Source organism: Notamacropus eugenii, chromosome 1, assembly GCF_028372415.1.
Source record: "Notamacropus eugenii isolate mMacEug1 chromosome 1, mMacEug1.pri_v2, whole genome shotgun sequence".
Classification (NCBI taxonomy): domain Eukaryota; kingdom Metazoa; phylum Chordata; class Mammalia; order Diprotodontia; family Macropodidae; genus Notamacropus; species Notamacropus eugenii.
The window spans coordinates 697,826,627-697,845,423 of NC_092872.1; the positions used below are offsets into that span (position 1 = coordinate 697,826,627).

General features: G+C 41.4%; 1 protein-coding gene across 2 annotated transcripts in view; it reads right to left on the reverse strand.

Moving 5' to 3' along the window:
* Window positions 1-11,238: 11,238 nt before the first annotated feature.
* Window positions 11,239-18,797, reverse strand: part of MBTPS1 (membrane bound transcription factor peptidase, site 1) — a 61,877-nt gene continuing 54,318 nt past the window's right edge. For both annotated transcript variants that reach the window (XM_072636177.1, XM_072636178.1), the window contains exons 22-23: window positions 13,036-13,166; window positions 11,239-12,149 (exon numbers count right to left, since the gene is read on the reverse strand). In XM_072636177.1, coding sequence (XP_072492278.1) covers window positions 11,953-12,149; window positions 13,036-13,166 — 328 coding nt within the window. In that variant the 3' untranslated portion in view covers window positions 11,239-11,952. The remainder of the gene's footprint in view (window positions 12,150-13,035; window positions 13,167-18,797) is intronic.

An 18,797-nucleotide genomic window follows, 5' to 3' on the forward strand; every position in this document is an offset into this window, starting at 1 on the left:
TCAACCCCCACCCCCACCCCCACCCCCCCAGCCTCAGCACATGCCAGATGCCACCACTAGGACCTGGGCTCAGCTATGGCTTCCAGCAACACCAACCACCCCCCACCCCACCCCCTAAGCACAGTCAGACATGAGGGTCCCCTATGGGCCTCAGGGCAATATCAGTGCAGCACCAGGTAAATAGCCAGGGCCTGCAGCCCCTGGCACAAGAAACCTGAGACAGAGCTCCTTCCACCCCAGGAGCAGAGCTCAAATTTAAAAGAAGGAAAAAGGCCAAGAGAGATGAGCAAAAAACAATAAAAAAAAAAAAAAGAATATGACCATAAAAAGTTATTATGGTGACAGGGAAGACCAAGACACAAACTCAGAAGAAGACAACAATGGCAAAACCCCAAAGAAAAATGAGAAGTGGCCTCAAGTCCAGAAAGAACTCATGGAAGAGCTTTAAAATCATATAAAAGAAGTAGAAGATAAATTGGGAAGAGAAATGAGAGGGATGCAAGAGAATTATGGGAAAAGAGCTGCTTGGAAAAAGTAAACAACTGTTTCAAAAGTAGAATTGATCAAATGGAAAAGGAGATATAAAAATCCACCAAAGAAAACAACGCCTTAAAGAGTATAACTGGCCAAATGGAAAAGAAAGCACAAAAGCTCAATGAGGAAAACATAATCCTACTAGTTAGAATAGGGCAAGTGGAAGCTAATGACTCTCTGGAACACTAAGCATCAATCAAAAAAAATCAAAAGAATGAAAAAAGTGAAAGAAAATGTAAAATAGCTCATGGGAAAAACAATAGATCCAGGAAAGACAATGTCAGAATCATTGGACTACCTGAAAGATGTAATCAAAAGGAGGATCTGGATGGCATCTTTCAAGAAATTATCAAGGAAAACTGCCCTGGAACCAGAGGGCAAAATAGGCATTGAAAGAATCCCCTGATCACCTCAGGACCCCCAAATAAAAATTCCAGGGAACAATATAGCCAAATTTCAGAACTATCAGATCAAAGAAGAAAATACTACAAGTGGTCTGAAAGAAACAATTCAAATATCAGGGAGCCACAATCAGGACCACACAGAACTTGGTAGCTGTTACATTAACAGATCTGAGGTCATGGAACATGATATTCCAAAAGGCAAAGGAGCTAGGATCAAAACCACGAATCACTTACTTGGCAAAATTAAGCATAATACATCAAGGGGAGTGGGGGTGGGGAATGGTCATTCAGTGAAATAGAAGGATAAGGAGAAGACCAGAATTAAACCAAAAATTTGATCTCCAATATCAAGACCCAAGAGAAGCCTAAATGGGTAAAAAAGGGCAAAGAAAACAAAAGGGATTCAATAGAGCTAAACTATTTACATCCCTACATGGGAAAATGATACTTGTAATTCTTAAAAATTGTAAAATTAATTGTACAGCCAGAAGCAATATACATAGACAGAGGATATGTGCATAAGGTGAATCTGAGGGAATAACATTAAAATATACTTAAGGGATGAGAAAGGAGTACACTGGGTACAAAAGAAAAGGAGGAGAATGGGGTAAATTAATTCACATGAAGAGTCACAAAAGGCCTATAATGGTGGACGGGAAGTTGGGAGGGTGGGTGATGGGCACTGTATGAACCTTACTCTCATCAGTATTGGCTGAAAGTGGGCATAATATACACAATCAGTTGAATAGAGACATGTATCTTACTTGACAGGGAAGTAGGAGGGGAAGAAATTAAGTAAAGGGAGGGGGGACTGAGAGAAGGGAGGGCAGATTAGGCGAAGTGGTAGACAGAAGCAAAACACTGGTGAGGAGGGAACAGGTGAAAGGAGATAAAGAATAGAATGGAGGGAAATATGCACGTGGTAATCATAACTGTGAATGCAAATGAGATGAACTCCCTCATAAAATGGAAGTAAATAGTAGAGTGATCAAAAACCAGAATCCTACAATATGTTGTTTACAAGAAACATACTTGAAGCAGAGAGACATGCATAGAGTAAATGTAAGGGTCTAGAGCGGAATCCATTATGCTTCAGCTTAAGTAAAAAAGAAAATCTGGGGTAGCAATCCTGATATCAAAGTAAAAGCAAAAATAGACCTAATTAAAAAAGAGATACAGAATGAAACTACATCTTGTTAAAAAGTACCATAGACAATGAAGCAATGTCAATACTAAACACATATGCACCAAGTGGTATAGCATCCAAATTATTAAAGGAGAAGTTAAGTGAGTTCCCGCAAAATTATACTAGTGGGAAACCTCAACTATTGTTTCCCAGAACTTGACAAATCCAACCAAAAAATAAATAAGAAAGAAAATAAGGCGGTAAATAGAATATTAGAAAAGTTAGATATGACAGACTTTGGAGAAAACTGAATGGGAGCAGAAAGGAATATATATTTTCTCAGCAGCATATGGCACCTACATATAAAAAAAGTGACCATGTAACAGGGCATAAAACCCTCAAAATCAAATGTAGAGAGAAATATTAAATGTACTCTTTTTAGATCATAATGCAATAAAAATTACATTCAACAAAGGGCAGTGGAAAGATAGATTAAAAATTAATTGGAAACTAAATAATCTAATCCTAAAGAATAAGTGGATCAAAGAACAAACCATAGAAACAATCAATGATTTCATGAAAAAGAATGACAACAATGAGACAGCATGCCAAAATTTGTGGGATGCAGCCAAAGCAGTACTTAAGAGGAAATTTTATTTCTCTAAATTCTTACATCAACAAAATTGAAAAAAGAGCAGATAGATGCATTGGACATGCAACTAAAGAGAAAAACTAGAAACATATTAAAAATTTCCAACTGAACACTAAATTAGAAGTACTGAAAATCAAAGATAAGATTGAAAGTAAAAAAAAAATCCAACTATTAAGCTACTAAATAAATCTAGGAGTTGGTTTTACGAAGAAAAAAAAAAAAAACACAAACCCAGTAAGATAGTTAAGCCACTGGTTAATTTGACTTAAAAAAGAAGAAAATCAAATATCCAGTATCAAAAATGAAAAGGGTGAAATCACCACCAATGAAGAAATTAAAGCAATCACTAGGATATATTTTGCCCAATTATATGCCAAATAAATATGGCAATCCGAGCAAAAATGATGAATATTTCAAAAATATCAATTACCTAGATTAACAGATCAGGAAATAGGATGCCTAAATAACCCCATCTTAGAAAAAGAAATTGAACAAGTCACTAATGAATTCCCTAGGAAAAAATCCCCAGGGTCAGATGGGTTCACAAGTAAATCATCCTAAACATTTAAAGAACAATTAATTCCAATACTATCCAAATTATTTGGAAACATAGGTAAAGGAGTCCTACTAAACTCCTTTCATGATACAAATATAGTGGTGATACCTGAACCAGAAAGAGCTAAAAACAAAGAAAGAAAATTATAGACCAATTTCCCTAATGAATATCAATGCAAATATTTTGAACAAAATACTAGAAAGGCAATTATAGGAATACATCACAAGGATTATATACTATGACCAGGTGGAATCTATACCAAGAATGCAAAGTTGGTTCAATATTAGGAAAACTATCAACATAACTGATCATATCAAAAACAAAACCAACAGAAATCATAAGATTCTCTCAACAGATGCTGAAAATCTTTTGACAAAATACAGCACTCATTCCTTCATTACTTCATACTAGAGAACACAGGAAAAAATAGGATAAGCAGTATCTATCTAAAACTATCAGCAAACATTATCTGTAATGGGGATAAATTAGAAGCCTTCCCAATAGGATCAGGGATGGAGCAAGGATGTCCATTATTGCTATTATTATTCAATATAGTACTAGAAATGTTAGCTATAACGGTAAGAAAAAAAGAAATAGAAGAAATTAGAATAGGCAATGAGGTAACAAAATTATCATTCTTTGCAGATGATATGATGGTCTCTTTGAAAAAGCCTAGAGAACAACTAAAAAACTACTTGAAATAACTAACAACTTTAATAAAGCTGCAGTATATAAGATAAACTCACATAAATCATCAGCACATCTTTATATGACCAACAAAGCCCAGCAGCAAGACTTAGAGAAATTCCATTTAAAATAACTGTAAACAATATAAAATATTTGGGAATCTACCTGCCACGATAAATCTAGGAACTATATGAACACAATTACAAACACTCTTCACACAAATCAAGTCAGATCTAAATAACTGGAAAAACATCAATTGCTCATGGGTAGGACAAGCCAATATAACAAAAATGATAATTCTGCCAAAACTAACTTACTTATTCCATACCAAAATACCAAAAAATTATTTGATAGAGCTAGAAAAAATAGCAACAAAATTCATTTGGAAAAGCAGAAGGTCAAGACCATCAAGGGAATTAATGGAAAAAAATACAAAGGAAGGTAGACTAGCCATGCCAGATCTCAAACTATATTATAAAGCAGTAATCATCAAAACTGTATCTGGTACTGGCTGAGAAATAGAGTGGTAGATTAGTACAATAGATTAGGTACACAAGACACGGAAGTCAAATAATCTTTTGGTAGTTTAATTGGTATGGAATAAGTATGTTAGTTTGGGCAGAATTGTCATTTTTCCAATTATTTAGATCTGACTTTGTGTGAAGTGTTACTCAAATGTAATGTTTGATAAACCCAAAGACCCAAGCCTTTGGAATAAGACCTCACTATTTGACAAAAACTGCTGGGAAAACTGGAAAACAATAGGACACAAACTAGGTATAGACTAACATTTCACACTGTATAACAAGATAAGGTCAAAATGGGTGCATGATTTAGACATAAAGGGTGACGCTATAAGCAAATACGAAGAGGAAAGAATGGTCTTATCTGTCAGACCAATGGGGAGGTTAGAATTAATGACCAAACAAGAGATAGAGAGCATTACAAAATGTAAAATAGAAAATTTTGATTACATTAAATTAAAAAAAGGTTTTGTACAAACAAAACCAATGCAACCAAGATTACAAGTAAAACAGAAGGCTGGGAAACAATCTTTACAATGAGTGGCTCTAATAAAGACCTTATTTCTCAAATATATAGAGAATTGAGTCAAATTTATAATACAAGACATTCATTCCCCAGTTAATAAATGGTCAAAGGATATGAACAGGCAGTTTTCAAATGAAGAAATCAAAGCTATCTATAGTCATATGAAAAAATGCTCTAAATCACTATTAAAGAAATGCAAATTAAAACAACTCTAAGGCACCACCTCCCACCTATCAGATTGGCTCATATGACAAAAAATGATAATGTAAATGATAAATGATAAATGTTGGAGTATTGAATTGATCCAACCATTCTGGAGAGCAATTTGGAACTATGCCCAAAGGGTAACCAAACCATGCATACCCTTTGATCCAGCAACACCACTACTGGGTCTATATCCCTAAGAGATCATGGAAAAGGGAAAAGATCTACATGTGCAAAAATATTTATAGCAGTCCTTTTCATGGTGGCAAAATATTGGAAACTGAAGGGATGCCCATGAATTGGGGAATGGCTGGACAAGCTGTGTTATATGAATGTAATGGAATAGCATTTGTGCAATAAGAAATGACGAGCTGGTAGATTTCAGAAAAACCTGGAAAGACTTGTATGAACTGATGCAAAGTGAACTAAGCAGAACCAGGAAATCAGTGTACACAGTATCAGCAACATTGTGTGATGATCAACTGTGCATGACTCCCCTCTTCTTAGCAACACAATGATCCAAGGCATGTATAGAGGACTCACAAAGGAAAATGACATCCATATCTGGATAATGAACTGATAGACTCAATGCAGATCAAAGCATATTTTTTTTCACTTACTCTTTTTTTTTTTTTTATGTTTCTTTCTTCACAACTGTGACTAATATGGAAATATTTTACATGATAGCACATGTATAACCTATATCAAATTACCTACCACTTTTGGGAGAGGGGAAGGAGGAGGGAGAAAAATTTGGAAGTCAAGAGCCTGTAAAAAATAATGCTAAAAATTGTCTTGACATGTAACTGGGAAAAAATAAAAGTACTATTTAAAAAAAGTTATCCTCACAACAACCCAGGGAAGTGTTCTTTTTGTTCTCACTTTTACATATGAAGAAACTGAGGCAGGCTGAAGTGACTTACCACAAGGTCACAAGCTTATTATTATCAGGTAAGATTTGAACTGGGGTCTTTTCCAAAACCAAATCCAATGCTCTATCCACCGAAATACCTGACAGTCTTCACTTGGGCATCCAAATCATCTAATCTTAGAGTAAGCCTTTTGAAATGTTCATTAGCTCTTCTGGTAGTTTGGAGCAACCCTTATGCACAAGAAAACAACTTATCTCTGTTTAATTTATAACTTATTTCTCCCTGAAAGGTTATTCCTGGCACCTCCCATGGGATTCTTAGACATGTGGTATTAGGTTTTGAAAATGTGTCCCATGGGCGCAGAGCCAAGATGGCGGAGTGGAAACACACAAATACGCTAGCTCCGAACCCACAGCCCATGAAATATCTGTAGAAAAGAGCTGCCAATAAATTCGGGAGCAGGAGAAGCCAAGCAGAGCAGACGTGATTTCTGTTCCAGAGAGCCTGAAAACCTCTCGCAAAAGGTTCTTCGCGCTGCGGAAGCGGAGCTGAGCCCAGCCCTGCGTTGACTGCCCAGCGCCAAGAGGAGCAGATCCGAGCAGGCTTCAGGGACAGAATCTCCAGCAGCCACGCGGGTCCCTCCACCCACAGGTGACAAGGGTCGGTGAGACGCTCTGTTCGGCAGGTCGAGAGGGGAGTGGGGAGTCCCCATGACTCAGGCCCCCTCAGGAGGTACCAATGGAGGTGGGAGCAGACAGGGGCTCCCCAAGCAGGCAGGAGCCTGGATCCATTGTTGAAGGTCTCTGCATAAACCCCCTGAGGGAACTGAGCCCATGAGGCGGCCCTGCCCCCACCCGGGCAGCTGAACTTGATCTCACACTGAATAGCAGCCCTGCCCCCGCCCAAAGCCCTGAGGCTGGGAAGCAGCATTTGAGTCTCAGACCCCAAGCACTGGCTGGGAGGATCCAGAGGCGAGGTGGGTGTGAGGAGAATATTCAGAGGTCAAGACACTGTCTGGGAAAATGCCCAGAAAAGGGAAAAAAACCAAGACTATAGAGGATTACTTTCTTGGTGAACAGGTTTCTCCTCCCCTCCTTTCTGATGAAGAAGAGCGGTGCTCACCATCAGGGAAAGACACGGAAGTCAGGGCTTCTGCATCCCAGCCCATTCAATGGGCTCAGACCATGGAAAAGCTCAAAAAAGGGCTCAGAAAATTTTGAAAATTATGTTAGAGGACTGGAGGAAAAACTGGAAAGAGCAATCAAAGACATGCAAGCAAAGTATGAACAGCAGATCAGCACCCTGCTAAAGGAGACCCAAAAAAATGCTGAAGAAAATAACACCCTGAAAAATAGGCTAACTCAATTGGCAAAGGAGGTTCAAGAAGCCAATGAGGAGAAGAATGCTTTCAAAAGCAGAATTAGCCAAATGGAAAAGGAGATTCAAAAGCTCACTGAAGAAAATAGTTCTTTCAAAATTAGAATGGAACAGATGGAGGCTAATGACTTTATGAGAAACCAAGAAATCACAAAACAAAACCAAAAGAATGAAAAAATGGAAGATAGTGTGAAATATCTCATTGGAAAATGTGTCCTAACTTTGAAGGTTCTGGGGATGTCCCCTCCTAGACAACCCTTTGAGGGTACCATAAACACACAGCTGAACGTCTATAGCAATCTGCAGACCTCAGTTTTCAGGGGATCAGAATAAATCCCACGTGGTTGAGCTATCAAAGGTATTCCCAACAGTCTACTCTTTCATTTTGTGATTCTGTCATCTTTTACTAGCCTCTGTTCTCGTTCTTTGGATAATCCTTTTTTTCTTTCTCCTAACCTTAGCCCACGGTATGAGAAAACACAAGAGACATCACATGTGTATGTCATAAAGGAAAGGTTAGCAAAGTGGGACAATGGAAGGAATCACTGTCCTCAGGCTTCTAATAACTGGTTAACAAGAATTCTCTGGTTTGTAAAGGCAATTTTTTCCTGCTTCCAACAAACTTCCTGGAACCCAAAATTCTGGAACCAAGTTCTGTAGGAAGCACGTGAAATTTTAGGCAAAAAAAGGCATTATTACCCTTTATTTATTGTGTAAGTCTAAGAGTCTGTAGGAAGTTGTACCCATTTAGGTAGATGTCTTAAAAACTTAATAGCTCTTACAAAGCAACCTTGTCCATAAAGAGCAGAAGCTAGAGGCTGGCAGGTGAGAGTGGAATGCATGGTTTCTTCTCCTTTCTCCAAAGTATCAGGCTCTCCCCTGGAAACGCCAGTGGTATTAAGTTTATGAGTCCAGAGAGCAAAAAAAATGTTAGCAATTGCTATTTTCAAATGAAGGGAAGAAAGGATCTCAAAAGGTTATTAAGATGCTATTTCAGGTGCAGCTTTCCTCCCATCTATCCCAGGTATATAGAGTCTCCTCCACTGCAGGTAGCTTTCAACAAACAGATCCACATGTAATTAGAACCCAGTCATAACAAGGCCATGGAATAGAAAATATTAATGTCTCCCATTTGTACAGGACTTTACTTATTTTAGAATTTATGCTGCCTTTTAATTTCTTTCTTTTATTATGAAACTTTTATCATCTGGAAAGATCTGGATCAGGTCCCCATTGTTTACTTTTGCCATTAACGGGGAGATCAGTACCCTGCGGCAAAGCCTACAAAGTCTTGAGCTTTGGTCAAGACATCTATGAAATCCTCACTCTACTACTTACTACTTGCATGACTTTGGTCAAGTCCCTTAAACCCATTCTTCTTCCATGTCCTCATTGGTCAAAGGATGACATGAGATTAAATGATTTTTAAGATCTTTTCTAGCTCTAAATCTAGGATTCACAGTCATTGCAATAGCCCTGAATGGTAGGGAGGGAGTAACCTATTTGACAAATGGAGAAATAGGCTTGGAGAAATAGAAATGATCTGCCCCAAGACAAAGTCCAAACTCCAAGTCAGTTTAACAACTCAGTTTAACAGCAGGCATCTAATATCCTGGGTTCCCACAGGGTTCTCAGAAAACCAATGGATCAAGGTTGAGCTGAGACACGTATAATAGCTGTATCGGAGAAAAATTTTACATTTCATTGTGAGATGTGTCTATGATGCACCAAGATCACCTACAAGTAAGACCAAGGTCCCTGGAAGGTAATCATCTATTACAATTTAAACATTTGCAAACCAAGACATTTAAATGTTTCTCCGGAACTGTTTCCTATTGAATCATCTGAGTATGAAAAGAAAAGTAGGTTTACCTTCCGATAGATGAATCATCTGACGATTTGCATCTTCCTGTTAGTATCTGGATGTTGAATAATGTGGAAGGGACCTTAGATATGAGATAAAGGGGGAGGGGCGAACTGCTTGTTGACTGAGATTTGGCCCAACATTCTGATTTTATAGAAAAGGAGATTAAGGCTCAGAGATGGGATGGGACTTGCCCAGAGACATATACCTAATTAATGATAGGGTTGGGACTAAAACCTATGTCTCCTGACTCCCACTACAGGGTCCTTTTCATCACATCAATGTCTGTTACTATTAGAGTGTTTATTACGGTAATTAGGTTTCTATTGAACCACTCATCTGCTTCCCACCCCACACAGACACACGATGGATAGTCATGTGTGTAAAGGAAGATCAAACATGTGTTTTATATGATGAGTGCAGAACATAAGAGGAAATGGGGAGGATGTGTCACGAAAGACTGAACAAAAGTCTCCATTTCTGCTGACCACAATGAAACATTGTGTGGGTCTCTATAATCAGGGTTCTTGCCTAAATCTTAGAGACAGCATCTTGGGTGAAGTTACAAATCTCTATCTTTGACCCAAATTAACCTTGACTTTCTTTGCCTCTCCCAGACTCCCCAGTCCATCTTGGCACACTGATAATGAGTGTCAGGTCATACAGAAGAGGGAGAACTTTTTTAAAGCCAGCCTGGGCAGGTTGGCTTTCCCTAGGTTGGCAGTAGGTTCTCAAGTCAAGGATCAAATTCTAGGTCTGACATTAATCAACAGTTTTATCTGGGACCTCTATGAGCCTGTTTCTTCATCTGTAAAATGGGAACACATTCAATACTTGCTCTAACTTTGGTCTGTTGTGAAGGTTAAACCTTGGAGTTGCGCACACTGGCTTGCCAAAGCTTTGCCACCTTAACCTGTCTTCTTCCTACTACTTGATCTCATCATTACCCAGAAGGTCCCAGAGTACCTGACCTCCCTGAGTCAGTGGCTACCCAAGCCCTGCCTACATCTGCCTTCTCCTCATTCAGGGGCGCTGATCTCAAGCCATCACTCCTATCTGGGCTGTCAAGACAGAACATGTCTGGCCATTCTAAAGCAAACTGGCCAACAAGAACTATCATCTTCCCATTCACCCACAACGTGATGAAATACAAAGTACTTGTGAAGAGTCCTAGGAGAACTGTTTCAAAAATTATGAAGGAATGTGTCCTTGCAGTCAGTTTAACAGAAAGTCACAGGGTCAGAGAAACTGGGGTAGAGAGAAGGGAAATGAATTATCCAAGGTCAATTGATATACCACTAGTTAGATGCAGGAAATTCTTCAAACACAGGGTGGGACACTGGTGGCCCATGGGGACAATGAAGCCTGCCCTAACAGCCTGCTTAACACTCCTCCATCTTAACATAGTGTGCACAAGCACAGACAGACTGAGGTATCCAGGGTCCTTCTGACGTTGCCTGCAGCTCTAAATGGGGAAGGGAAAGAAAAAGAGCTCCCCAGAGACACGGAGAAGTCAGGTCTCAGACTCTTGAAGTGCCAGCAGCAGCTGAGAGGGAGTAGATGCTATGTGACAAGCCACCTGACTGTCCCTGTTTGGGGCCCCAGCTGCTCTATTCCTCCCACCAACTTTGCAAGCTTTCTGGTCCATGTGACCCACCCCATCCCCATCTAGAATTCCACGTGGCCATTAGCCGAGGTCCCTTCTTTCTCGCTGCCTTGTCTTCTCCTCAGATGGAGAGGCAGATGAGTGGTCAGCTGGGGTAGGAAAAAACAAATTAATTACTCATTCAGTGAAAAGCTGAGGGGGAAGATTCACTGGGGATCAAGAGTTAGGCAGGCTGTTTCAGAACCTGCTCAGCTAGTTGTCTGTAAAATAGACAACGGGAGCAAAAAAAGAGGCTGTAAGGCAATGTTTTCAGCTTCTTATAGATAATGCATATTTATTGAAAATTTCCTTCACCAACAATGGTGAAATCAAGACCCAAAATTACAAAAATTCATGGCAGTTGGTATTTATAAAAATAAAGTGAAGGTCTATGTCTCACAGATTTGTGCTAGTTTCCTTCCAGTCTCAGTCTGTCCCTTTTGCATCATAAAGACGGATGGAGTTTGTTTCTCCTCTTGACGTAATATTAAAAAATTGCATTCCATTGCCAAAAAATAGTTTTGTTTCCAAATACCGTTAAGTTCCTAAAGTGACTTTTTCCAACAATAAATATAGAAATAGCCTTTAACAAAGATTTCCATTTGGTCAGGATTTATTTTGTCTGTTTCAAAAGTCTTTCTCCTCTCAAGTTAAAAGCAGCCCAACAGCCTTCTGAAAGTCTTCAAGTCTTTGGCGTGGTGCATCCAGCTGCTCTTCCACGGAGCTTTGGTGCGTGGCCAACTGGAGGAGTCCCTTCTGCCAGGGGCCAAGGGCAACGAGATGATGTTTCATGAGAGTCGAGTCCCCCCCCACCACATGTGGGCCAGGCCCATTTGGAATGGGCAATATTTAATGAAAAATGAGATCACATTTAGATGGGTGACACCCCTGCATGAGAAATCTTCAACAGCAACAACCATCTGTGGTCCCAAGGCCATTCAAGAGGGCTCTCTTTGGCAAGAGGGCTCAGCTGCCAGGATATCACACTGAAGGCGTCTTTGGTGGATGGACCTGCTGCATGAGCTGGGGGCGCTTGACCCTTGGTTTCCTTCTCTTGGGCCTGCTTTTAGCTTTGTTGATTTGCACCACAAAGAAAGCCAGAACCACCATAGCACCAAGGAAGGCAAACACTGGGATCGTCTGCCCTACGTCCTGATTATAGCGACCAGGCATTATTCCTAAAGGAAAGAGGTTAAATTAGCAGATTAAAAGAACAGGTCATACACACATTGGGACATTTCAATTTCTCTGAAAGGTTCAAGTTCAGCAGAGATGAAAAAAAGCATATATTAATTAAGCAAAGGTGCTTTTTAAAGGCCTGAATGACTTCTTGAACATCTCTGACAGCAACAAAGAATGAATCAAAGAAATTCTGGCTTCGTCAGGGCTGCAGTTTCACCCTTGGAGGAGTCCCAAGGGTCAGAAGGTGTCCTTTCGGTGATTTCCTCAAGGCTCATGTCTTCACAGTAGGAGAAGACCCTTGAGTGGTGTGAGGAGCTGGCTGCTGGCTTAGGCCAATCTCAAATCAGACCCTACTGAAGAGTATAATGTGACTGTCCAGAGATTTTTAAGCCTCCCTGAGCAGTTAAAGGTTGTCTGCCCCACACTGCTCTGCAGCTTCCACACATAGCCCCAGTCATGATGGAAGCCCCTTGCTTAGAAGCCCCAGTGAGAGCCCTTGGATGGTTCCAAGGAGGAAATGGAGTCCTCCCCTTACAGTTGCAAACCTACACTCCAGACCTGTAGCCCCAGGTCCTTCCAGAACTTCTCCTATGACTTAGGGCTCCAGGTAGGGAGAGCTTACTGTAAAACAGCACTTTAGTCCCTGATTTGGAACCTCTACCTTAGGAAATATGAGGCAGGGAGTGAGACTCCAGCTGACACCAGCAGAATCTGCACACTGATAAATAAAGCTGGTCTACACAATGAAAAGAAAGCCCACTTCGGAACTGAATCAAGAGTTTCTCAAGAGGGAAAACCATTCTTTTTTGTCATTGCTTGCTCTAAAATGTTCCAAATACTATAATATGGCTCCGGGCAACAATGACTCACTTAAAGACTTACCTCCTGGAATGTCCCAGGCCCCACTTTCTCCAGGAGACAAAGGTCTTACTTGGGGCCGACTGGTTCGAAAGCTGGGCAAAGCCATTTTGTCCAGGTCAATTGACAGTAACTTTTGATGTTTCCAAAGATTACTGAGGAAAATAGTTTAAAAAACAATAAGGACTTCGTTGGCCCAGGAAATGTTAGCAAATACCTAATAGTTGTGAACTTACCTGATCCAGCTACTCCCCTATATGTAAATAAATACACCATCCTAGCAGTAACCACCCACACTTACATAGCACTTTCCTCACGACAATACTATGAGGAAGGCAGCTAAAAAAAAGTGTTCCTCATTTAACACATGAGGAAACTGATGCTCCAAGAAGGAGAAAGGGCCTGCCTAAGGTTCCACAGCTAGGTGGTGTCAGAAAGGGACAACAGTACAGAATTCTAGGTTTCTAGTGCCTTCTTTTTACCATGCTAATATTAATACTCCATGGAGAGCCCAAGAGGGCTGGCTCACCAGATAGATATACTGCATCCATTCCCTCCAGTCTCCTCCCACTGCCAAGTCCATAATTCATCACTTCTTATCTGGGCTTTTCTAACAAGACCCTCTTTGGTCTCCAGCCTCCAATCTATTGTCCACTCAGCTGCCAAACTGATCCTGCTAGAGGATAGGTCTGGTCATGCCACAGCCCTCCTGGGGCTCCCTCATGCCTCGAGAGTAAGATACACGCCCTCACCTCTCATAACTTCTAGCTTTCTTCAAAGCTCAGTGCTTTCTCCCAGTGCTATCAGCCTATCCTGGCGCCCCTGGTCCTACTGCGCTCTTCCCAAAATAACTGTGTATAAACTTTGTAGCTTACATAGAATGGAAGCTTTTTCAGGTCAGGGGCTCTTTCATGGGGCTTAGAAAAGCCTGGATGTATGACTGAAAAACTGCTGGATGCACCCCATCCAAAGTAGTTTTAATACTCAAGACACTGGCCAAGGAGCTGGGCTCTCGGCAGCAGAGGGGCTCTGACTAGCTGTGTACCCAGTAAGTTCTGTGACCATGCTGAGCATCTACAAACAGCTCGTGTTACTCTAGAACTTGTACTGGAGAAATGATCCCAGTCAAACTCCTCCTCTTGTAAATGAGGAAAGAGCAGGATCATTGCTCAGGGCAGGGGGCAGGGCACCGAGGCAGGAAGAAGAGAAGACAATCAGAAACGCTGTACATCCTACAATCCAAAAGGGGAAAGACAGAAAATGGGATGGGCCATTCCCTTTTGTTCCCTGGGGTTTGCTCGTTACTGACTTACATCTGAGATACAAAGTTCAGGTTGACTTGTCACTTTTACTCTGGCTCTAAATAAAAATGTCAGTGCTCAGTCAATTAAGGCAAAGGACAGCCTAAAACTGGGCAAACCTGTACATCCTTCGAAGCAAAGGCTGAGGACCTCCCTGGGCTGCCGGGCCACAGCAGAGGAGAGAGCTCCCACAACACCACCAAGCTTGAGAAGTCCTTTCCATTTTAGGGAACTAAGTTCTGCTTAGCACAGGGCCTGGCACACAGCTGATGCTTGATCAAGGCTTTTCTGATGACTATTTTATCTATAATAAATTTGAATTTTAAAGATACAATTTTATTAAATTTGGGATTGCTTATGGGATATTTGTGTGGAGTAATCCATGTAACCAGATACAAACTGGAATGCATGAAATTCTGATTAGCTCACATTCTGGAATTCATTTATTATTGCTATTTGCTGGCAAAGGAATTACCCATGGCGAATTCTGTTACTAACACAGATTCTCCTAATAACATGACTGGCTGACAATGGACCACACACAATGGAGAGAGGAGGCAGATGTAGGGCTGACATTAACCTGTGAGGTTAGTGCAGTTGCACAAAATGCCAAAGGAGGAAATATTAGAACAATGAAGCATCTAACTCCTGTAAATGATGCAAAGCCAGGACAACTGTTTCACTGAGGACAATTAGAGAGCAGGGACAGAATGGACAAGTGGTCAGAAGCCCGGCTCTGCAGCTCCGGAGCCGTGTGCCCAGGGCAGAGTCTCATGAGATGATCACCTCTCTAATCATGGAAATGAGGCTTCTCTTAGCACAGAAGCATGAATTCTTGGCCAATAGGAACCAACATAGCTACCTCCTGAACCTGCATTCTCTAAGAACAACTGTAAAGCCACCTTCCCCTTCTCCTTCATTTACCCAGTAAGTTTTTAAATTTACTTCTGTTAGGATCAGCCCAACATTCTACCCCAATGAGACCTTTTTGGATCCCGAGCCTTCCAATGTGCCGTGTTGGCCATTAACCTTCCATGTTGTGTCATGTTCAGATTTGATAAGCACACCATCTCTGCCTTCACTCAGTTACTGATAAAATGTCTTATGGCATCAGGTCAAACAGTCTTTAAGTTTCTCCACCAGAGATCTCCTTCCAAGCTGATGCTGTGTCATTCATAATGATTCTTGGGTTTGACCAGTCAGCTAGCTCTGAATTCATCTAATTGTGTGTTGTCTAGCTCACATCCTCACCTTTTCCACAAGAAAATCATGAGGAGACTCTGCCAAGTGCTATGCTAAACCTCCATGTTCACTGGATCTGCTGCCCTGCCCTGATCAACTACTCTAATAATCCTGCGTCAAATGGGGATGCTGCTCTGCCTACCTCAAAAGGCTCCTGCAAGGTTCCGATGAGAAAGAGTGTGTGTAAAAACTCTATACGTAAATGTAGGCAGTATTTACTTTTGATGTTAACAAAGGACTGGCAACTCACAAGAAATGTGGTTTCACTGGTTCTCCTACCTCACTGAGTTCTAAAAGTGCAGGGTATTTCTGGGCTGAGTCACATGGCCTGAGAATGGATGTCCACGCTAATTACAATGTAATGCAAAACTCAAGTGTAGTTAGAAGGAATCATTGGTAATCTGAGTTCAAATCCTTGCTCCATATTTACTTTTTGCATGCCCTTGACAGTCTGAGGTGAGTCAATGGTTCAGTGAATTATTATTCTCTGAGTATCCCATGGAACAGTCAGAGAGACCCAAATTCGAGTCCCACCTCAGATACTGACTAGCTATGTGACCCTGAGCAAGTCACTTATCATCTCAGTGGCTCAGTGTCTTTCTCTGAACAACTAGAAGGTTGAACCTGCTAGACCTCAAGGCCCCTTCCAGCTCTAAATACATGATCCTGTGACCATGTGACTGAAATCCATCTTAAACCCCAAATCACTGCATGGACTTTCTGGGAACTTCTCCAAAATGGGTCACTAGATTTGAGCAGTCTGACTTCAAATGCTGGGCCAGTTTTAGCTCGATCATCTTAGACACTGAATTCGGTTTGAATGCTACTATGCTGGTAACATGGAAAGGCATAGTATTACTACTATAGGATTCAGAGCTGAAAAAGACCTTAGATTCCCCTCATTTCACATGAGAAAACAGTCTTAGAAATGGAAAATGACTTATCCAAGGTCATGCAGGAAGGAAGTAGCAAAGCAAGGACTTGAACTCAGACTCCAAGACCAGAGCCGACTCCACCACACCACAGAGCCTTCTTGTAGGTTTTAAATGAATGAGATGGGGGTAGTAAGGAGACGGAAGCTTGGTTGAGGAAAATGAGAAAATGCAACAGGACAGGATACCGAACTGGGACTGAAAAGCACCAAGTTATGAAAACTTTGGCAAGAGAACAGCTGTTGTGAAGGTAACATGATAGATATTCCAATTTTAACAAATATTTGCTATCAAAAGTAGCCTAACTAAACACAATGAAAAGGCAGAGGAGGCAAGTGTGGATTACTGAATGGCAACAATGGTCTGGCGGGTCGGTAACACTTTTGCTCTTCTGGCAGGCAGTGTAAGTACCCTCTGAGGTCAATATTTTTCTTTGGGACACCACAGTACAGCAAGAGTAGGCTATTAAAAAGCAAAGTGTGGGATAAAAGCACCTCCTGGGCTGAGGAAGGGAGAGCCAATCAAACCACACAGCCTTCCCCCTCACCCCCCTCCCTGGGTGCTCCCGTTCCCAAGCTGGTCATTCAAGCAGATGTCATCAAAGAACAAGCTCAGCCTCAGGGGAATCTGTAGAAAGAAGAGAGAGGGAGCCCCGGCAGCAGGAAAGCACCAGTTCCTGCACAACAGCCTATAGGCTTAATTCAGTCTGCAGTGTGACCATGAGGTACAGGGACTGACTCTGACACGTCGTACTTCTCATGAGCATCCCAGGTCTCTCCTGGACCTTCTCTTCTGCAGCTGCTTTCCTAAGTCGCTCCTCAGCAGTCTGGCTTGCTCTGGCATCATAATGCCCCCACCCAGGACCCAGGGAAGGAGTCTCTAATATCAATGCTCCAGGCACAGCCTGTCTGTAATGTGGAGCCCCAGCTACCTGTGTTCATCTTCTAAGTCATTAGGAGTCGCTATGAGGTTGAAATGGTCAACATACCCAAGGTAGCATGTGTCCCCTCAAAGGAGGCTGGGCTAAGAATGAAGGAAGAAGAGACAGAGGTTGTGAGGGTGGGGCAAGTCAGAGAGGAAGAGGGAGAGACAGAGAAAGGAAGGGGCAATGGGATAAGATCTTAGGAACCAGGCACAGTGTGCCCAGGACAACAAGAAAGAGGAGAGGGGAGAGAGGTGAAAGAAGAGGGAGGGAGGGAGGAAGAGAGACAGAGACAGAGAGAGAGAGAGAGAGAGACAGATGGAGAGGGAGATGGAGAGGGAGAGGGAGAGGGAGAGGGAGAAGGAGAGAATGTCTATACACAGATCAGTAAGTATAATGGAACCATGTGTGTCCCAATGATACCCTCATGGAGTCAGAAAGCACAGGCCAGGCCAGAGTTTCCAAGCTCTGCTTTAACATGGCTCTACTTACTTGTATCTACTCGTATCCTGAAGACCTGATTTTGTATTCTAAGCATTCATATGCTGCACTTCAAATTCGATTGGTTTTTCTAGGCTTTTCTTTAAAATCTGCAAGATAACATTCTTCTAACCTCAGTTAATATTCAGCACCTTTACCATGTCTCCCTTCTTCAGCCAAATATTCAGAACATAGCATCCAAATGTGAGCAAGAGACAAGAGCAGTGTGAGGCCTCACCATGAGAAGAACACTGTGTCTGGGGTCAGAGGAGACCCCAAGCCACCGCCCCAACCTCCAAGCTACATGCCTGACTCTGAGCCCCTGAGCTTTTTAACATGCAGTTTCCACATCTATAAATGAGGTCAGACTAGATGGTCTCCGATGCCATCCAGCCTTAAAAAAGCCTATGGTTCTAAAATACTATGGACATCACCACTCACACAGGGTTTAAGAAAGTGCTCTGTGTCTTCTTAAACTTCAACGTACCAGATGGGAAAAATGACTTAAAAATGGAAGCCAGCAGTGTCCAGCATGAGTCTGCATCATGAGTTTTAAAACATGTTAACTAGATTTAACAAAACTCTAATTATGCAAAAAAAATTTAATGCAGGCTACAAAGAGATAAAATTTGTTCTGTGATTTTTTTAAACTTTTTTTTATTATGAACTTTTAAGTACCAACGAACAAGAATGCCTTAAGAGATACAAAAAATGAAATTTTATATGAAAACTTCAACTTCTGCTCTTTACCATTTGTGAGCTTTCTCTGCCATGCATTAAATTCGATATGGGAGCAGCAAAAGTGCCCTGCCTGCTTGTGTCCCCTCTGAACCTTCTCCTGCTAAGAGATCTATTTTAGAGGGTCAGTATCAGGAGACTGACTTCAACGATTTACCACATTCCATGCCA